Source organism: Melanotaenia boesemani, chromosome 4 (assembly GCF_017639745.1).
Source record: "Melanotaenia boesemani isolate fMelBoe1 chromosome 4, fMelBoe1.pri, whole genome shotgun sequence".
Lineage (NCBI taxonomy): Eukaryota > Metazoa > Chordata > Actinopteri > Atheriniformes > Melanotaeniidae > Melanotaenia > Melanotaenia boesemani.
Window position 1 is genome coordinate 24,244,229 of NC_055685.1, and position 20,010 is coordinate 24,264,238.

Consider the following 20,010-nt stretch of genomic DNA (forward strand, 5'->3'; position numbering starts at 1 on the left):
CAATGGTACAAAGTGATTTGTACTGGAGTTGGGGGTGGGGCTGTTGTCAAGAATGTTAACATGAAGAGACGCTCAGACAACTTATGGATTAATCTAGAGATATACTGTATTTTTGTTACAAATAAAAAAAAGCACTTTCAAACATATTCATTCATTCATTACATTTAAGGCCTTGCAGTGTGTAATCTTTCACAACTTCACAAACTTAAAAGTCCTGTTTTTATATTTGACAGTAATTTCTACAATCTGGATTATATATATTGAGTCATGACCGTCTGTCTACAATAGAAGAAGAAACAATGCAAACATGTGATGACATCATTTCCTCAGTTTTACTGGTTGCACCCCAGTGTAAGATGTTGAAGCCCAGTCTTTTCAAGATATACCAACATGCAACTTCAGGTCATTTATTTTCTGGTATAAAACATTAATAGCATATGATCCATCTCTTCAACCACTTGATAATCTGCTTCTTCACAGTTCATGTACTTTCCACCAGATAATCCAGGCTGGAGTAGTTCCAACATCACTGGGGTCCAAGGCCTCCCTGGGTGCTCTGGCCATCACTGTGGTCGCCTCCCCACAGTCGGTAAAACTGACTGAAGTCCACGTAGGGTGGGACCCTGCCCGTCTCATCAGGCTGCGCTGCTTGACTCCCTCTTTGGCGGAACAGGCTTCCGTCCCCTGAGCTGGAGCTGGAGCTCTGAGTCTGTGTGTTGGTGGACTGGAGGGTGGCCGTGGGGCTCTGACTGCTGGAGAAAGGGGAGCAGTGGAAGGGAGAGGAGAAAGTTGGGTGGTTGGGAAGAGTGGAAGAGGAAGAGTAGGAGACAGGTATAAGGGTTGGAATAGAGGAGGAGGAAGAGGAAGCGGGAGTGTCATAGGAGGAGAAGAGGTCCATATCACGGGTGGAGAGACAAAACAGAGAAGTGGAGAGAGGGAAGGGACGGAGTGGAGTGGGTGCAGTGGACAGAGAAAAGGCAGAAGTAGATAGAGGGAAAGGAGAAAGAGGAATTTCAATTATGGGATGCAGGATGTTAACAGAGGGCTGGCTGGTAGCTGGGTGAAACATTCTAAAGCAGTGGGAAGAAAAGAGGCAAGGACAGAGTGTAGGACGCAGGATGGATAAAGACAACCGGAGCCCACAAGGAAGACAAAATACAGATGTGAGTCAGATAGTGAGACAGACGGCAACAGAGTGGAACTCATAAAAGGAAGAGGAGCCGGATTAGTAATCCTTGAGGATGACTGAGTGAAGGGAAAAGAAATAAGAAAAAGAAAGCCAGAACTCCTAGGCAGCAGCCATATAGAAGCGGAAATGTGGTTAGTCAAGTTATAAAACAGGTAGTTTCCAGCAGCAGGCAAAACAGAGGCCCATTCAAAGTATTTGTCCAAGGTCGTTTACCATCTTAAAACAACATTCTTGTTTCAAGTAAAGAAGCTATTATGCTGTCTGTGAAGCCTTTGAGCACACCCTTACTAATGCTGATCTCTTTGTTGCTTATTTTGCAAAGGCGGTCTTGGTTCTAATCACTGCCATAGACCATAAAACTGTGACAACACCCAGTAGACTGTAATGTGTGTATTTCATATATCACTTCTACAAAGGTTGTGGTTGTCACCATTAGTAGAAACATAATTTCTCTAAAAAAAGACTCCATGCTGTGTGCAAAACATGTGGTATACACCTTTTGTATATGGAAGTTTAACTATAATACACGTGTTTAACTTTAACTCATGAGCCTTTCTTTTCTAGTCTGAAAACTGATGAGCATGTTATGAAGAGGAAATCACAGCAAAACTATAGGGAAGTAAAAACTGCACTTAAGCATAAACACATAAGTGAAGAGACACACGGAAGCAAAAATCAAGTTTAAAAAAAAAAAAAAAAAAAAAAAAATCATAGTACAGAGGAACAAGGCAATCTAATCTTGCTTATTCAAAACAGACCAGAAATAAACTTAGCAGCAGGCAGAAAAGTGTGGATCCAAAATAAAGCTCACCCAGAGTACCCACCCAACAGCAGTGGAATCAAAGGAGGTAAAAACAACTTTGTAAAACACGAACGATGGTGGGTCAAAAAGAATGAAAAGATAACAAAGCTGATGCTCAGCATGGCCAATAGGAGGAAATCCCAGAGCCAGCAGGAACAGAAGAAAACTCAAGCTTACCCTGGTGTGGGGGTGCCTTCCTCCAGGGTAGAGGCTGTGTTAGTTCCATTGGTGAGGGTACTTTGGGAGGGCATTACCAGTGAGAGGGTGACACTGGTTTTACTGGTACTCTGGCTGTTTGAGTATGGCACCGACACAGGATAGATACGACCACCTGAAAAAAGTGGAAGACAGAAACAAAGACTGAATGTAAGAGCAACAGAATAGTAAAAAAAAAAAAAAAAAAGCACAGGATAACATTAAAGCTGGTTCAGCATAAAGGATAATGAGCCTTGTTATTTTGGTTCATTTGGATTCTTGGTTACATCTTTGAAAGTTTGATTTCTTTAACTGAGGACCCTGACACACCAACCAGTGGTGCCAAAAGAACCCATGCTGCATCTTTGCATCGTCTCATGATGATTGCATCTGGGCAAAAAAAGTAAAACTTGAAATTAAAAGAAAGAGCAAACATTGCATCCAGCTGGAACTCAATTGTACAATATAAACCTGCATTAAGAAGACACGAGCTCTAGTGGTAGTCTTTGTGTGAAGTTAAGTTTTTAACTGGTTACATTTTAAATTAAGCTTCAATCCATATCTGTAAAAGCAAAAAAAAAAAAAAAAAGTTTTAGAACCCAAAGATTTTAATATTACTTTCATTTAGCTGATTAGGTTTTTTACGCCCCAACTTTATTTCTAAGGAGCTACAGACAAGAAGTCCAGATGAACAACTGCAGAGCTGACAAGCAACGTTCTTACTAGATTTACAGCCCTTGTTAATCTTAGTTAATGTTCATACATGATTAAAACATATTTAAGAGGCAATTTATTATTTAATAAAACTTTTAAATAGGGAAAATTGTGGTGGTATAGGCATAGCACAATTCCCTACCCTGTGTGGGTGTGAGCACAGCATCTGCTAGTGGGTAATTGAGTGTGCGGATGAGCAGTGTCATGTCCTCGTGACGAGAACAGTAGGCCGCCCTCTGACGGCCAGACACGTAGACGTCATGGTGAAGCCGCTTGACCCGCTCCACCACAGACTGGGCCACTGCCTCAAGACTGGTCTGCTGGGCCAGCTCTGCTGCTACCATGGCAACAATTTCCTATGGAGGACAGCAGCGGAGACGGGGTCAGAGAAAGAAAGATCAAGAATATAGCTTCAGAAGTGAGGAAAATGAACAGAATAAAAAACAATACAATGTGAGAGGATGAGAGCAGATAAAGATGATAAGACAACAGAAAAAGAGAAAAAAAAAGCACAGATGGATGGATGATGCTCAGACTGAAGTTCAAAGAATACGAATGAAAAAAAGAAGACAGCAACAGAAAGATATTGCAGAGTAGCTGGTTTGACAAGAAAAGACGACAAGCGCGTCATGTGGCAAGGAAATGTTTTCAGGATATCTGCTAACCTGATTGACCTGTTCGGGACCATGAGCAGACTCGAGGGCATTTATCAAACCCTCTGACATCAGCAACAGGAAGCCTGTTACGCCATCCAAAGAGTGGCTGCCGTGAATCTCCGGCTCAGCGATGACTGGCATCGACTTGGCCGAACTAACAGTGAACAGACAACAGATATATCAGTAGCAAAAGATAAAAATATAAGAGGAATGAGGAGGTGCAAAAGAGATGAGAAATGGGAAAATAACTGTGGCTATAAAGTCAGTTACAGGAGTCAAGACTGGAAAGGACAGTGGAAGGTGAGAGAAGGATGAGATGAAATGAAAAGACATTATTGCACCTGACCTACAAACTACAAACCTGCTTATCTCCCTGATATAAAGAATCACTTATACTTTGTCCATTTTTTTACTGCATTTCCTGCCCTTACTGACACAACTAAGAATGAAATTCTATAAATATTCAGTGTCTGATTTAAGTTTATAATTTTTTTTAATGCAAAGACAAATAATGTGACGGGTTTATTTGAACTGGGCAGCAGACAAAAGCAGGAAATAGGAAGTATGAACAAAGAATGCCTGAAAATAAATGAATTTAAGGAAACTCAGCTGTGGTAGGAGAGAGGCTGGATCGCTCTGACAGGTTTAAATAATGACACTTTACAATGTTTCACTGGCAGCATTATTTAGCTTAACTCGTTGAGCTACACCTCCTTGATGCTGCTGGCCAAGGTTTGAATTCTGTCCTTTGTCATTGTTTATGTTCTTTGACTCCCTTTCCTGTGAAGCTACTGTGAATAAAGGCCACTAGAGCCAAGAAATTACTTACAAATTTAGCTGATTTTTACCATTTTGTTTCTTCTTGCAAAAGCACCTGATATTTAAAATATTAGTTAAGTTAAATTTCAACATTCTTTGGAATATGCACACTGGGAGAGTATTTCACCGTTCAGCAACTAGAAAACACACGCATACATAAGGGGGGTAATATAGCCTATATATCCCATAAAAGCCAGACGTGACATATTTGTTACATACAATTTCTGAGACATTTTGCTTTAATTTATGGTATAAACTTTGCTCAAAATGTTAATATTTTTAATATATCACATGCCAATAAACAGTAAAAAATATTTTTTGTTACATTTTGTTAAAGGGCCAAATAAAGACCTCATATTTAAAAAAAATTGGACTTTTCTTACCATTTTTTCATGGGTTGGGTCTTAACGGAATATACTGGTTCTTTAAGCGTTTACAGCAGATGGATTATAGGCTATAGACTTTTCATGGTGATTTTTCTATGTTATTTTGCATTTCAGACATTGTCTGGTGGTATTTGATGTAGAAAAAGGTTTGTAGGTTGATGACTTTTGTTTGTCTGCCATCACAATGTTGCACATAGTACACACAGCTTACCTCCCTCCACTTTCATGATCAACAGTATTTTCATTTTTATTTGAGTATATCGGGCAAAGTGGAGGAACGTTGTAATTTGTCAAAGTTGCATTAAAGTTGAGGTGAAAAGATAAAATTGCAAGGACATGCAGAATTCGCAAGAACTGGTTGAATTTAGTTGGGATTGGAATATAGTCAACTCCTGGAGGGACTGTCTAATTGCCCTGGAATTTGCTTTTTTTTATTGGATGATATGAGGATTAATGCCACCCTCCAGTCTGTATACATGACTTCTGGCAGGTTCCAGCAGGTGAAAAGGCAGACTTGGTACAAAGGCTGATAACAGAGGGAAAAAATAGCTAGCTTCTTACAGGGTTTATAAAAGCTGCTCAGTAATGCCTCTCTCCTTTTCAGGGACTGATATGTGACTTGTCAAAAACGCATTGACACTGTGTGTAAACCACGAAATTGTTCACAGCTCCCAATAAAATTCACTGATAAATCCCCCCGAGAACACAGAAACAAATAAAAATAAAGACAATGAAAAAAATAACAGAATAATTTTAGGCTAATTGAACTTGGCAACACAACTATTCTGGATGTTTTAGAGTATTGATTTTTCTGAGAGATTTGCAGTTAATTAGTGGAAAAACACCAACGCATTTCCTGAAAGCAGAACAAGTAAAGAAAAGCAATGAAGTGGGGGGTGGGTGGGGGTGGGGGTGGGGGTGGACACTGGTCAATATCATGAAAAAAGGTTTCACCTGAGTAGGTCAATTTCATTGTAGTTAAATTTGACCCTGTAGTCTCCAAGCCTCCTGGTGCTGCTCTGTCCAGCTATCTGCCCTGCTTGTCTTACGCGAGCTGAATCCAAACCTATTGAAGAAAGAGACACGTTGGAGACACAGAGGAGGAGATGGTGAGGACATAAAGAAGACAAGTTTAGGGAGCCAAGGAGGAAGCAAGACAGTCTGAAATGAGACGCAAGAAATAAACAGATGCAGGAAGTGGGGGTGGGTGGAGGAGGAAGATGGAAATGTGTTTTTGAGGGTGGATGAAAATGCATAAAGAGGTGACCTTGGTCTGGGTCAACGTTTGCTTTTGAATCATTCAAAGAAGGACCTGAACAGCAGAATAATCATGTGACTGCTAACTGGAAGCTAAGAAAAGGAGTTAAACGAGAGAGTTATAATTTGAATTTATTCAAAGGACATTCCCTTCTTGAACTGAGCTGAATCTAAAGGAAGTTCTTCTTAAAATAGCTGACATTTTAAGTTTAAGAGTGAAATTATGCTCAATATACTGCAGATTCTTCACATCCTTGAAAAACACAATATCCTTGGCATTTATACAGGTTTATTCACAAAATCTCACAGCCGAGCACAGATTTACTACGGTGTGTGTTTCATTATGAAAGTACATGACGGGATCATTTTAGAGACATTATTTGGATTTACTTAACAGCTGTCAATTTATCTGTAGCTCTCACCCAGAGCAGCCAGTCTCTGCAGCTCATCCTCATTGTCAGTACTGTGTGGCCGACCAATCTGAAGAACCTGGTTCTGGCCATCGCTGCTGGACTTGCAAAGCAGGACTCGGTTGGTACCTGGAGCCACAGAAAAGCATTTTGAGCAGAGAGTACATCAAAACATTTATGCAAGCATAGTGGAGAAATACCAGGAATGCCTGCTTGGTAGGTCATTATGACCTATAAAGCTGTTTAAAACATTATTGTTTGGACTGATGGAGCGGTTTAGCAGACAACGTTGTCAGACCATATCACTGAAGGTGACTGCTGAGAAGGCAAAAATAAACAAATATTAAAATTATCAAGTCAGGCTGACCAGAAGGTTTTACTAAACTCAAACAACATCTTTATGTTTAGTAGTGATTAAGCCCAAGAGGAATCGCTTGAGGGTGGGGGACTGAATTTGTATTATGATAAGGAATGGACAGGACCAATCAGAGTCCAACAACCTTTTAATAAGAAAGATTGCTAATCTTTCTTTTCTTTTTAGAAGAAAGATTGTTACTCGTCTGACATGGCCCAAACTTCGTCAATGGCTGCAGCTGACGTATGAAAGATAAAGAAGATGGAGAAAAAAAGAACAAAACAAACAAAAACAAAAGAAAAAACTCTTAATTTCTCTGCCTCAGAGTCAGGTCATTTAGAGTTAAACTTGTGCTTTAAAATATATTTTTAACTACACTATCAGGTCTAATGCTTTTAATTACAGCTATTCACAAGTGGAGCAGGAAAAGCAAGGATGTGATTAATATCAATTAAATTTGAAGCTGGTGGTATTGAGCAATGCCGACACGGCTGATATGGGAACCCAAATTACAAATATTAGTTGTGCGAAAAAACATATTGATACACTTAAAACTGTGCTTAACAACTGAAGATGTTTCACAATGAAAAGGCTTATTATGCTTTAGCTGACATTTCCTATGGTCGTTATTGGGCTGAATTCCATTAAAAGCTGATTTTATTGTTTGCCTGTAGACCTCAACAGCACTCATAAACTAACCAGTCAATATGCATCTTAGTGCTGCAAAGTTAATCACCTAATTCATTTTTTTAATCGAAAAATAAATAAATACAAATTCAAAAAACACCTTCCAGGACAACAACCTCACACATGAATCAATCAAGAAGCTGCTATTTCAATTATTTGCTGATAAAGCAAAACAAGGTCAATGATTAATTAACTTTTATAATTACACTTCCGGGCCACTGAGCAAAACCTTCATGCAGTTTCAGACCAATCCTATGTCTATGATCTGGAACTGCCCGAGGCTGTGTGTGTGCTGACAGTCTGATTAGCAGACAGGGCCATTCAATCGGCCACATCACTGTGTGTTAATTAGGATCAAAGATCAAACCTGACACATCCACTTGGTGTTAGTTCACGTAATTCATACACACTCCTACTCCCAGATAGAGTATATTCCACATAAACAAACAGCTGCAAGTGATTTAATAAGCACAGTTGCTCTAATCTTGAACCTCTCTGGGACTATAAGCTGTTGAACTTTTGACTCTCATATGAAAGCGCATTAGTAATTAAGACCCCATTTTTTTTAAGAAGAACAAAAAAATGAGTAATTTCCTGCTGCAGAATCAAAGATGTGAGTACAAGTGGCACATACATCTAAAGCAATGCAAGTAAAGGAGTTAAAGGGCATGCTATTTCTATATGTTTAATATCATTGATTAAATGAAAAAGAAATACGAATTAGCAACTTGATATGCTGCAGTGAAAATCTTTGGCATCAACTTTGATGACTCTTCTAAGTCTTCTAAAAAGTGACCGAGGCTCCTTGAGGTTGTTGTATTTTTCACAGTCACCCAATGAACTTCCTCATTGTTAAAGATCTAAAATAGCCTACAGGTATTAAAATGACAGTCAGCTCTTTTTAATCCTGTAACTGAAGGAACTACCGGTAGGCGTGGATCCGCTCACAAAAAACTAAGAAAAAAAGAGGAAAGCACATGCAATTTCTCAGGCTTCATGCTGTTGTAAGCAAGAGACCGATTTTGCAACATGGATTAAATAAAGAGAAAGATTACGACTGAAATTATCGGTAGGAGTTAAGAAACTTATTGCAGCATCTGCTTTTATGCAATCTGTTCTTATATATATTTTATAGAGAACAAAGTCCTTGCTCTCTATAAAATCTTCTGCAAGAACAGTGTAATGGCAAGGCAAAGCAAATTTATTTGTATAGCACATTTCATGTACAAGACAATTCAAAGTGCTTTACATAAAACATAAAAACATTACAGCAAGGTGCAGGGAAAGGAAAATAATAAAAAAATAAAAAAATAAAGATTAAAAAAAGATAAAATTGATTACATAAAAACAGCAGGAAAAAGCTCAGATAACGAAATAAAGTTAAGATTTCAGCGTAAAAGAACCAAATGCAGATCTGGATTTCTAAATAAAAACTAGTGAAATGCAGCAGAGAACAGGTGGGTCTTCAACCTTGATTTAAATAAACTAAGTGTTTCAGCTGATCTGAGGCTTTCTGGGAGTTTGTTCCAGACATGTGGAGCATAGACGCTGAATGCAGCTTCTCCGTGTCTGGTTTTGACTCTGGGAACTGATAAGAAACTGGATCCAGATGACCTGAGGGTTCTGGTAGGTTCATACTGGGTCAAGAGGTCTCTGATGTATTTTGGTCCCAAACCATTCAGAGCTTTATAGACCAGCAGAAGAACTTTAAAGTCTATCCTCTGACGGACCGGCAGCCAGTGTAAAGACCTTAGAGCTGGACTGATGTGGTCCACTTTCTTAGTCTTAGTGAGGACTCGAGCAGCAGAGTTCTGAATAAGCTGCAGGTGTCTAATTGATTTTTTAGGTAGACCTGAAAAAAAACACTGTTACAATAATCAAGCCGACTAAAGATGAACACATGGACTAGTTTTTCCAGGTCCTGCTGAGACATCAGATCTTTTATCCTTGATATGTTCTTAAGGTGATAGTAGGCTGACTTTGTAATTCCCTTAATGTGTTTCTCAAAGTTAAGGTCTGAGTCCATAAATACACCCAGATTTCTGGCCTGGTTGGTGGTTTTAAGTTGTATAGACTGAAGCTCTGTGGTGACACTTAATCGTTTCTCTTTGGCTCCAAAAACCATCACCTCAGTTTTGTTTTTGTTTAACTGGAGAAAGTTCAGACACATCCAGTCATTAATCTCCTCAATGCATTTCCCAAGAGCCTGTACGGGGCCTCAGTCTCCTGGTGACATTGTAATATATATCTGTGTGTCATCTGCATAGCTATGGTAACTAATTTTGTTTTTCTTTATAATCTGTACCAGTGGGAGCATGTACATGTAAAACAGAAGAGGCCCCAGGATGGAACCTTGGGGAACTCCACATGTAATTCTTGTCTGCTCAGATGTAAAGTTACCTATTGACACAAAGTACTTTTTATTCTCTAAATAGGATTTAAACCAGAGTAGTGCAGTGTCAGAGAGGCCCACCCAGTTCTCCAGTCTTTTAAGTAATATATTGTGGTCAACTGTATCAAATGCAGCACTGAGGTCCAGTAAGACTAAGATTGACATTTTTCCATCGTCTGTGTTCAAAAATATGTCATTAATGACTTTGGTCAGAGAAGTCTCAGTGCTGTGGTGCTGTCTAAAACCTCACTGGAAGACATCGTAGCAGTTGTTTTGTGTTAAAAAGTCGTTTAGTTGATGAAAAACGGCTTTTTCAACTATCTTACTTAGAAAAGGAAGATTTGAGATCGGCCTGTAGTTGCTCATTTGTGTCTTGTCTAGATTGTCCCTTTTTAGCAGAGGTTTGATTACAGCTGGTTTTAGAAGTTCTGGTAAGACACCTGAAATTAAAGATAAGTTAACAATCTGTAACAGATCTGGTTCCAGAGTTCTTGAGACCTTTTTGAAAAGGCCTGTGGGCAGGATGTCCAAGCAGCAAGAGGAGGAGTTCAACTCACTTATGATATCGCCTAGATCTTTGCTGCTAATGGGACTAAACTGTGTCATGGTGTTTAAGCTAGTTTTCAATGGACACAGTATATTTATTGAACCTGTTGCAGCTGATAAACCAACTGTTTGTCTGATATTCTGGATTTTTTTCTGTGAAGAATTTGGCGAACTCATTGCAGGCCTTGGTGGAACAGAGTTCAGGTGCTACTGACACAGGAGGATTTGTTAATCTGTTGACAATAGCAAATAAGACCTGAGCATTATGATAGTTTTTGCTAATAACGTCAGAGAAATAGGACTTTCTTGCATTCCTCAGTTGTAGATTATAAGAGTGAAGTTTCTCTTTATACATGTCATAATGAACCTGTAGATTTGTTTTTCTCCATCTACACTCAGCTTTCCGACACTCTCTTTTTCCATTTTTCACCAATGTGGAATTTCTCCATGGAGACCTTTTCCTCCCAGAGACAACTTTCACCTTAATAGGAGCAACAGCATCCATAATACTTAACATTTTAGCATTAAAACTAGTGACAAGCTCATTGGCTGAACCCCCTGATAGGGCAGGTGTTGAAGAGAAGACCTGGTTAAACATCCCAGTCGTGTTTTCAGCTATACACCGTTTTGTGATGACCTCTGTTAAGACATTTGTGTGAACAGGAATCGTACTTTTAAAGGAAACACAGTATGGATCAGACCGGCCCACATCACACACAGTAATTTTAGAAAAGTTCAAACCCTTCGAGATCAGTAAACCTAGAGTGTGTCCTTTAGTGTGTGTGGCCCCTGTTATATGCTGAGTCAGCTCAAAGTTGTCCAGATTGTTACTCAGGTCTTTAGTCCCCTTATCCTGAGGGTTGTCTACATGGATGTTAAAATCACCAACAATAAGTACACAAAGTCTACACAGATTAATGCCAGCAGTTCACTAAACTCATCGTGAAATCCTGCGCAGTACCCTGGTGGGCGGTATATATTCAGAAACATTGATCTATTTTTAGCTTTTAGCTGAAGAGCCACATATTCAAAATAAGTAAAATTTCCAAAAGATAACTGCTTACATTGAAATGATTCATTGAGTAGAACTGCAACCCCCCCTCCCCTCCTGTTCAGTCTGACCTCACTGATAAAACTAAGGTTGGGAGGGGTTGACTCTATCAGAGCGGCTGCGTTGTTATCTTGGTTTAACCAAGTTTCTGTTAAAAACATAAAATCAAGGTTGTGTAATGACCCAACATTTAATAACGCTAACTTAATGGGTTTGGAATTGTTTACCCTATGTTTGGGGGCACGCTGTGGCTCACAGGGTATGTTAACACTACTCAGAAAACTTTTAGAAAGCAGCTCTCTGTGTTCTGACCGAGCTGCATCTCTCCTTCTGTTGCCAAACAGTACGGATATTTTTGAACTTTCTAATAAACAGGGATCCAGCTTGTCCTGGGAAAAATTTTGACTGCCATTATCCATGCTTATTATTTAGAAGCAGTTTATTTATAGATTTATTCATCGTTATTGGCTATAATATCAACAATCTAATTGTAAAGCACTTTGTAGTTTTTATCTGTGAAAGGTGCTATATAAATAAAATTTACTGATGAGTTAGCAACATTATTTTAAGAAGACGATTTTACACTGAATTAGACAGTTTTCAAGTTGTCCTGGAGACAAAAAAAAAAAAAAAAAAAATTAAAATCTATTCAAATTTACAGCTCCAGTATGTGACATAATTTAAGGCAATCTATGCACAGAAATGCAATATATTGATTATTATGTTGTCATTAATATAAAATTGTAATAATCAATGTGTTTTTAGCTATATTTTACAACAACGTATAGCCAACAGCACGTAGTGGTAAATATTCAGACGGTTGAAATTTGCAGTTTCAGCAATTAATGTCACTTTATCGTACAAAGTAGAAATGTAACGGCCCGACATGCAGCCTGAGGAAAACCTTTAGTTTTCACAAGACAGCAACAGATACTCAGAACAAAACCCACTTATTAGAAAACAAGAGCAGGGTTGACTTGGGTCTTTTTTATTTGGCTACCACATCACAGACTAAGAGAAGTCTGGACAAAAGAATTGAGACCGCTCTACATGTAATATGAAGAGTTGTTAAATATCTTCACACACATCCAAAAAGTCATTTATTACCCTAAGTCATTATTATTAAAAAAGTTATAGGAAGTTGTGGCTTTAAAGAAGTAAAAAGCATCAACTTGGCTGCTCAGACTACCTGCAACTGATGCTGTAGATCCAGCTTTAGCTTCCATGATAGCTAAGTACAACATGAATGTGTTCGCTGATGAAATGGGGATTTTCAAGGCTTTTAAGTGGAGTTTGGCAGCATTATCTTTGAAAACCAGACAATTTCATTTACCAGTTTCATTAGGACACGTTTAAATCATGATCTAAGTGTTGTAGAATAAAATCTACTTTTCTTTTTTTAATTGCTGGTTAGCGTAAACCATCTTGCCTCACAGCCAACAGGTAATATTTAATACTGTTTTAGCTAACAACAAAGCCACATCATTCTGGCCTTTGGTCAACTGTTGGTGTTGTATTGCTGCTGGTACCCAAATTTCCCTGAGGACTCTCCAAAGGGATTAATAAAGTATTTCTATTCTATTCTTTTCTATTCTATTCTATTCTAACTGTCTTAGATTAATTTTTCTTCTCATAACCACAAATCAAAATATCGTAACAAAACTATAAGAAAAACCTCTAAACAAAAAAATCATAGCCATCGAATGAAACCAACTACAACATAACTGTTTCCCGGACTGAACGCGCTATTATATTAATCAGCTGATTCTAAATTAAATGTTTTATTGGGATGGCTTATTTTATAGGTCCTAATAGTTAAGTAAGAGTCAGCACTGCTTTCTCCACTGTAGCTGATCCAACACAAAGGAGTAACCAAACACCAAATTTGTGTCAAGTCTGACATCTGCTGGCGCAAAGCGGATTGGTCTGCTATTGAGGAGTCTTTTGCACATATTGCAGTCTACTGCTTTTGTTACTTATGATGGATATGTAGCCCAATCAAACAGTGACATCAGGACTATCGCTGTAAAAAATGTGAAATCAGTATTGGCTAACTGAAGCATGTGTCATCATGTTTCCATACCAACGTTTGCAACATAGAGCTTGTTGTTGAGAATCAATGCCACCACTGCCGTAGTGCCTCCAGAAACCTCCTGCTCCAGCTCCTTCAGTCGCTCCTGCACCTTCTGACCCTGAGAAGAGAGCTGGTGGAATGACATATTCTGACCAGCCAAGAGGCAAACAAAGAAGAAACAAAGACAATAAAGTAAGTTGGAGGAGGGCAGAGGAGAGAGAAGATATAGTAAAAAGGGAAAAATCAATTGGAGAAGGCAGATTAGTGGGGAAAAGGAACAATGGTGCAAATGGGAAAAAAAGAACAATGGGCAAGACTCACATGGGGTATAATCCAACTGAATATGAGGCTGACACAGAAAAGTAAATGTATATAGCAGATAATAAAAATGGGAATATAACTAATGACTAGCCCATGATAGAGTGAAGAACTAAGGTGGACTTATGTAATGAAAAAGGCTGAAAACATAATTTAGCACCATGAGTTTATTCTCCTTTGGCAAAGTATTAACCCATGGTGATAAAAAAAATGCAGTTACTATGGAAACCAATTCATTTTATAATTTTCAGAGTAATATTTTAATATACTTGAAATACACTGCAGCATGTATGTGAGACTGTGTATACCTCATTGTGTGGCAGGAGGTAGTTGGACAGGTGAGCTTTCTCAGCCAGAGCATCATCTATTGTGTCAAAGTAGCTTTTTTCCACCACATCAAAGGCCTGCAACAGTGAGCACATGCATGTTAAATTACTCAGTGGCTTAGAAATGTGCATTTTCCACACTGCAATGATACAAAGAGCATGTTGTAAAAAGGCCTAAATTACAAAAGGTGTAAAATAGCAACTTTTCTTCTGTTTCACTACAGACCAGACTACATGGTACACAGTTCAGCTATACTCAATAGACAGCTGTTATATTTATAGCCTACTGCATTATTTTGTGGATGTACATACTGCATTATAAAAATGTCAATCAAGTGGCATCTGTGTTTTAATCGTGACCATTCAGCAAATATAAATTGTGGGCTTGGGTGCCAAGTAATTATTTCCAGAGAATTGCAAAAATATGAAAATGATATTTTATGCCCTTTGGTATAAACAGCCCTTCTATGTGTTTACTGTTCTGTGGCGTCAGGGCTCCAGAAACTTGCTGCATAATGCAACTATTTGTTGAGTGTATGAAATAAAAACTCAGTCCTTTGAGCTCATAGTGATCATTTAGTGGTTTTGGTCCCTCCTGGGTAAAAGCAGCTATTACACCACACACTTAAAAGTAAAACCTTCTTTTTTTGTAATGCTCCTTCTTCCTCTACAGTACACTGATGAAGAAACACAATCTATTTAGCCATTATCCTTTTAAGAAGACGAGAAGGGTACAGACACAAACCTGTGTGAGAATCCTGCGGACATCGTTGTCAGTGTGACTGGAGTTTAGCTGCCCGAGCAGAAGTTCAGCTGTCAGACATTGGGTAGCAAAGCTGGCCACTCTGCTGCCATCATAACCGTTAAAAACCCCATACAGGAAACAGCCATCCTCTCCTCTGATTGGTTGATAAAAATACAACAAACACAAGGCCCATGTTTTACTTTCAAGGAGTAAAAAACAGCACAACTTTCGACAAGAGAACTAGGGATGCACCGATACCACATTTTTTCAAACCAAGTACAAGTACTGACATTTGAGTACTTGCTGATACCGAGTTCCAATATGAGTACTAATAAATCCCATTACAGTTCGCTGGTAAGAAATGTGAACCAGATGCCATGACTGAGTTGCTAATTGTGTGATGTATCATATGAGTCATCCTGCAGCATCCTCTAAATATAAGGCTGGAAAATCGTCAGAATCTTCATAAACAAAGACGATAACGTGGTTTTTGGTAGATTCTGTTCACCACTGTGACAAAGCACCTATATGCCCACAATAAGGTTCTTTTGCAAAGATAATACCAATTCCAGATGTTTAATATGGCATGAGTAATAACTTTGTGAAACAGAATTAAATAAATAAAACTATTAGGTAGAGCACAAAAATTAAATAAATGAAAAAGATAAATAAAAAGGGCAATACTACTAATGATTGTGATTACCACTTAAATTTAAGGTAGTTATAATTGCACATAGCAAACACTGATCATCATTAGATCCAATTATATTTTTAACCCCAGAAATAATCAAGTAAACATTCAGGAGGGTTTACCAAATGCTTGGATGAAGTGCTCTTCCTCAGTCACTGACATGGAGCTGTCCTGCTGGGTGATGCAAAGTCTGGCAGGGTACACGAGAGATGGCTTCAATACCATCTTGTAAAGGGAAGACGTCACTTTCTTATATTCCTTCCTCTGGTCGAGCACCTCCGAGGGGCAGTCTTCATAAACGCTGAATGAATGACCCTGGTGAAGTGGCGTACCTCTCCTCCGAGCCTCCCAGACCAGCCGTTCCCTTCCAGTTCTGCCCAGTTCGGGTGCGAAAGAGAAGATTTCCTCACGGCCTCTTGCAGAAGTTTCGAAAGGAACTGCGTAGGTTGTGGGCCTTCAATTCCCGCAGGGAGCTCAATCAGTCGAACGTTGCAACAATTGCTTCTCCTCTCCAAGTCAGTTAGCTTCCTCTTATCAGTTTGAAGCTGACTGCATAAAGTTTCCACCTCCTCCAAACGGCTTCTACCTCCTCCAAACGGCTGCTACCTCCAAACTTTTTGCGGATCGATACCAAAATATTGATCTTACCGATGCCAGCTTTTTATGTTCTAGAATCGATTTTCATTGTAGATTATCAATATTTTACTGATTTGGGGTAAAAATGCAGTATATCACAAACTGGAATACAGTGGAAAGAAACTAATATCAGGATCTTGTCTAAATTTTACCCAGATGGCAGGAACTACTTTTTCTTCCGCCTGCCATAGTCATAGGTGAAATGGCACAGCGTATGGGCAGCAGCTCACTCCATAGCATCACATGTGGAGCTGAACAGCACTGGCGCAATGTATGTGTGCGGGAAGACATAGAGGTATTCTAACAACACCACAGACCTCCTTAAACATCTGACAGTCAACCATAACACAGTATATGATTAAATTATGATGAGGAGGAGTAGGAAATTAGTAGGACAGGTGTTACCCATTACTTTTGGAGTCCTTTGATGCTGCAGGCAGGCATAAGCCACTATTCAGAAGGGGAAAATGTGGAGCTGTACCACTGATGCTAAATTTGGGAAAGTGATCTGTCTGCTAAATTCAGGTTTTTGTGTTGACATTCAAACAACATGAGTTCCCCTTTTTCTAAAGACTGTCACACCCTGTTTTGTTATGTACAGTACTAAATACTGCTGTGAAATAAGAAAATGCTGCAATAAATATCTGTGTGAGTTGAGCTTGGAGTGATATGCGTCCCTAAGATCAACTCACATCAATTCAACAGGCCTAGATTTAGTTGGTAAGGATGCTGCAGAGGCTGGGTGTCATTAAAAATTCAGTGAAACAGCCATTGTGGGGTTTTAAAAATAAAAATATGGATGGAAATATTTAATAGGATAAAAAGACAATAACATCAATCCTTTTCAATCGTTTAGTGTGATGGTTAACTAAATCATTTAATATGTAGGTGTCGACAACCGTGCAATTATTGTGGCATTTATATCTTTATTTATGCATTTTACTAGTAATTTCAGTTTGAGTCACAAAGTATTCTATAAAAATGTAACTTCCACTTCCTTTCGCCTCAGCGTGGGCTGCTTTGAAAGTGATTTTCCAAACACATTAAGTTTCTGTACAAAGTATTGGTATCGGATCAGTATCGCTGATACTGGCTTGTATTTTACTTGGTGTCAGATTGTAAAGAAAATGAGCGGCATCGCACATCACTAGCAATGATAGTCTGTTGTGGTGGCTAGCAACGGTTGTTTGGACTCTGTCCAATTTGTCATTCATTTCTAGGAAATACGTCTTAAGCTCGGAGGGCAGGGCTGATCTGTGGTCAGTTAGTAGTGCTATAATGTCGCGTTTGCTAACGTGAGTGTCAGATTTGGACTTTTCACCTGGTTTAGTGGTTTTTAGTGGTTTATGTATTAATGCATTTTTTTTCTTTTTTAATGTGCATTAACTCTGTATTTTATGAATACTGAGTACGAGATACCTAATACTTGTATTGGTACATCCCTAAATTCTTTATCAATAACTCAGGCTGCAAGCAACTTGAAATTCCAAAACACATATATGCAGAGGTAATAAGTGAGGTGTTTTGTTAAGCACATTTTCAACCAGTAAAGACTTTATTCTTAGTAGGTTTGGAAACAAATTTCAAAACTAGACACCATCAATATCATAATAGCAGATGAATTAAAAGTGGTCCATCAATTTGATGATGGACTGGTATTAGTTTACTCCATGACATTCACAAAGCTGTTTCCCCAAATCATTAAGTTGTCATCTGCGATGCACATATTGAGCATGACTCGCTGTTGTCCCCTAAGGCGTTATCACTACACACTTGATGTCTCCCTTTCTTTCCCACATCTTTACCTTGTTCCCTGGTCTTATTTACCTCAACATGAGGTGTCCATCTTCCATGAGATGGCTCTGAGTTCCTTTACCATCAGGACCATACACACAGTTGGGTGCTCTACCAACTCCACACATCTGACACAGGGGCAGGTCATCTGTCCAGCTCTGATGCTGCCAAATTAACATGGAATAATGAGGAGTTAAAAAGATCCTTCAAATAGCGTATCAACACAACTTGTTTACACATGCCTAAAGTTTAAACTATCTTTACAGATAATTTGCCTCAGTGTTTTCTGTATAAAGGCAATAAGCTCTTCTCTGAAACTGTGAAATCTCCCAGTTTACAATAAAATGTCACAATCGTCAACAACAGACTAAGAAGTAGTACATTAAAACTACTTAACTAAATCCCACACAAAGACTGTTAAAAAAAGACATGTAGGTACGTAAAGTTAACTTAAGTAACACAACTAACCTCTCCGAAATCTGATGATATCTGCTGCGTTTTAAGGGCACAAATAACAATAATAAAAATATTTTTCTTTTAAGTGTTTGTAGTTGGCTAACTGTTAGCAAAGCACTTAATAAGCTCAACTAAAAATAGCTAACACTGGCATCACTGAATGACCAGAATCTACATTGAATGAATCCAGAAAGCAACACAACTACTCAGAATGATACGCGAGACCAACGCCATCATCAAGACTAGAGTAACAAGGCTATGATGGGTCAGTAAGAGTATTAAACAGCAGTTTTCACTTACGCTCTGCATCATAGTCCTGCGCTGCGCCGCCATGTTGGACCGGACTCGTTGCGTTCAAGACCCCAAGGGCCAAATATTCAACTTCAACTATGTGAATACACTCTTTGTTCTTAAATGGATTTAAACGATGTCAAATAACATTAAATATATATAACTTGATACCCATTTTCGTTACATTGGGTGTTCATTGTAATAAAGTTAGCTGAATTCAGCTTACATTTACATTTTATGCAAAATAATTAAGAAAGATATAAATGCTACTATTAGCCAGGATTTAAGGCTGATTTTGTGTATATTTATAAAACTTAAATTTTGTCGTTTATATATGTATATATTTTATCTCTGTGTTCTCATGTCATCTCTCATTTCTGATGTTGTGTTAAAATTTTTGCATGGTGAGATTAGTTTCCCACATCAGTTGAAGGCAACATTTCCTTTTTCTTTATCTTTTCTTTTTTTAACCTGAACAATCAGACTTCTTGAACGTGTGCTTCATATAAATTCTTTTAAAAGTAATTCTTAATTGACTTGATTTGTACTGGGAAAAAAGAGGGTAAGAACTGTAGAAAAAAACTAACAAATATATAGGCCACTTTCCGGTTTGATGCTGCTCCGGTAGCTTCTACAATACCGCCACTTAATGGCCTCCCTATGAACTGCAACTTACAGGAAGTGGCAATTTCACTCTCATGATGGCTACACACCTAAAGCTAGTCTATCTATCTATCTATCTATCTATCTATCTATCTATCTATCTATCTATCTATCTATCTATCTATCTATCTATCTATCTATCTATCTATCTATCATTATGATAATTAATTACATGGCAGGAAATTTGTCAGCACATGTTTTAATTGTTTGAAGACTCCAGGTGCTTCTCAAAGTCAAAGATAATCCTACATTTCTAGATTGCCATATGATAGCGCTAAAGAACTATTCTAATGTCACGGTCTTAGTGTTTGTTAGGTAACATTTTAACGATGCTTCTATTTATTCTCTTTCCTTTAAAATGAGCCACAGTGATAAAAAAAAAAAAAAAAAAACATGAATCAAGATTTGTACAATATGCATTTAAATCTTTTGTTGTTTTCACAGTATTTGTTCTCAATGTAAATTTAGTAACATCACAATGTGTTCCAAGAAATGACCTCAAATTACAGTCCACTTGTTGGGAGAGTTGCATTATGGGTTTTCCCAGTACAAGGAAG

At 38.3% G+C, this 20,010-nt stretch overlaps 1 protein-coding gene and 1 long non-coding RNA gene across 8 annotated transcripts in view; one reads left to right on the forward strand and one right to left on the reverse strand.

Annotated features, from left to right (window-relative positions):
* tab1 (TGF-beta activated kinase 1/MAP3K7 binding protein 1) lies at positions 1 to 19,032 on the reverse strand. Of its 7 annotated transcripts, none has more exons than XM_041983843.1 (11): positions 18,800 to 19,020; positions 18,077 to 18,207; positions 14,923 to 15,076; positions 14,160 to 14,255; positions 13,543 to 13,663; positions 6,441 to 6,557; positions 5,716 to 5,827; positions 3,566 to 3,710; positions 3,043 to 3,256; positions 2,169 to 2,322; positions 1 to 749 (listed from the first exon to the last, which is right to left on the reverse strand). In XM_041983843.1, the coding sequence occupies exons 1-11, from the start codon at positions 18,830 to 18,832 to the stop codon at positions 527 to 529; spliced, it is 1,500 nt and encodes a 499-aa protein (XP_041839777.1). In that variant the 5' UTR covers positions 18,833 to 19,020; the 3' UTR covers positions 1 to 526. The 7 variants fall into 7 exon arrangements, with proteins under 7 accessions (XP_041839777.1, XP_041839775.1, XP_041839776.1 ...); XM_041983841.1 differs by having other exon boundaries at positions 13,543 to 13,681; positions 18,800 to 19,019; XM_041983842.1 differs by having other exon boundaries at positions 1 to 752; positions 18,800 to 19,010.
* LOC121638830 overlaps positions 10,349 to 20,010 on the forward strand; it is a 19,437-nt gene continuing 9,775 nt past the window's right edge. The window contains exon 1 of the long non-coding RNA XR_006010083.1: positions 10,349 to 10,514. This is a non-coding gene — a long non-coding RNA (uncharacterized LOC121638830). The remainder of the gene's footprint in view (positions 10,515 to 20,010) is intronic.

Bases quoted from the DNA above. Each gene is read 5' to 3' on its own strand.
- tab1 (XM_041983835.1), bottom strand. From the start codon at position 18,832: ATGGCGGCGCAGCGCAGGACTATGATGCAGAGC. The intron at 15,077-18,076 runs GTAAATAAGACC...TCAACCAATCAG, and splicing joins GATGGACACCTCATGTTGAG to AGGAGAGGATGGCTGTTTCC. The intron at 6,558-13,542 runs GTATGGAAACAT...CTGTGGCTCCAG, and splicing joins GCTCTATGTTGCAAACGTTG to GTACCAACCGAGTCCTGCTT.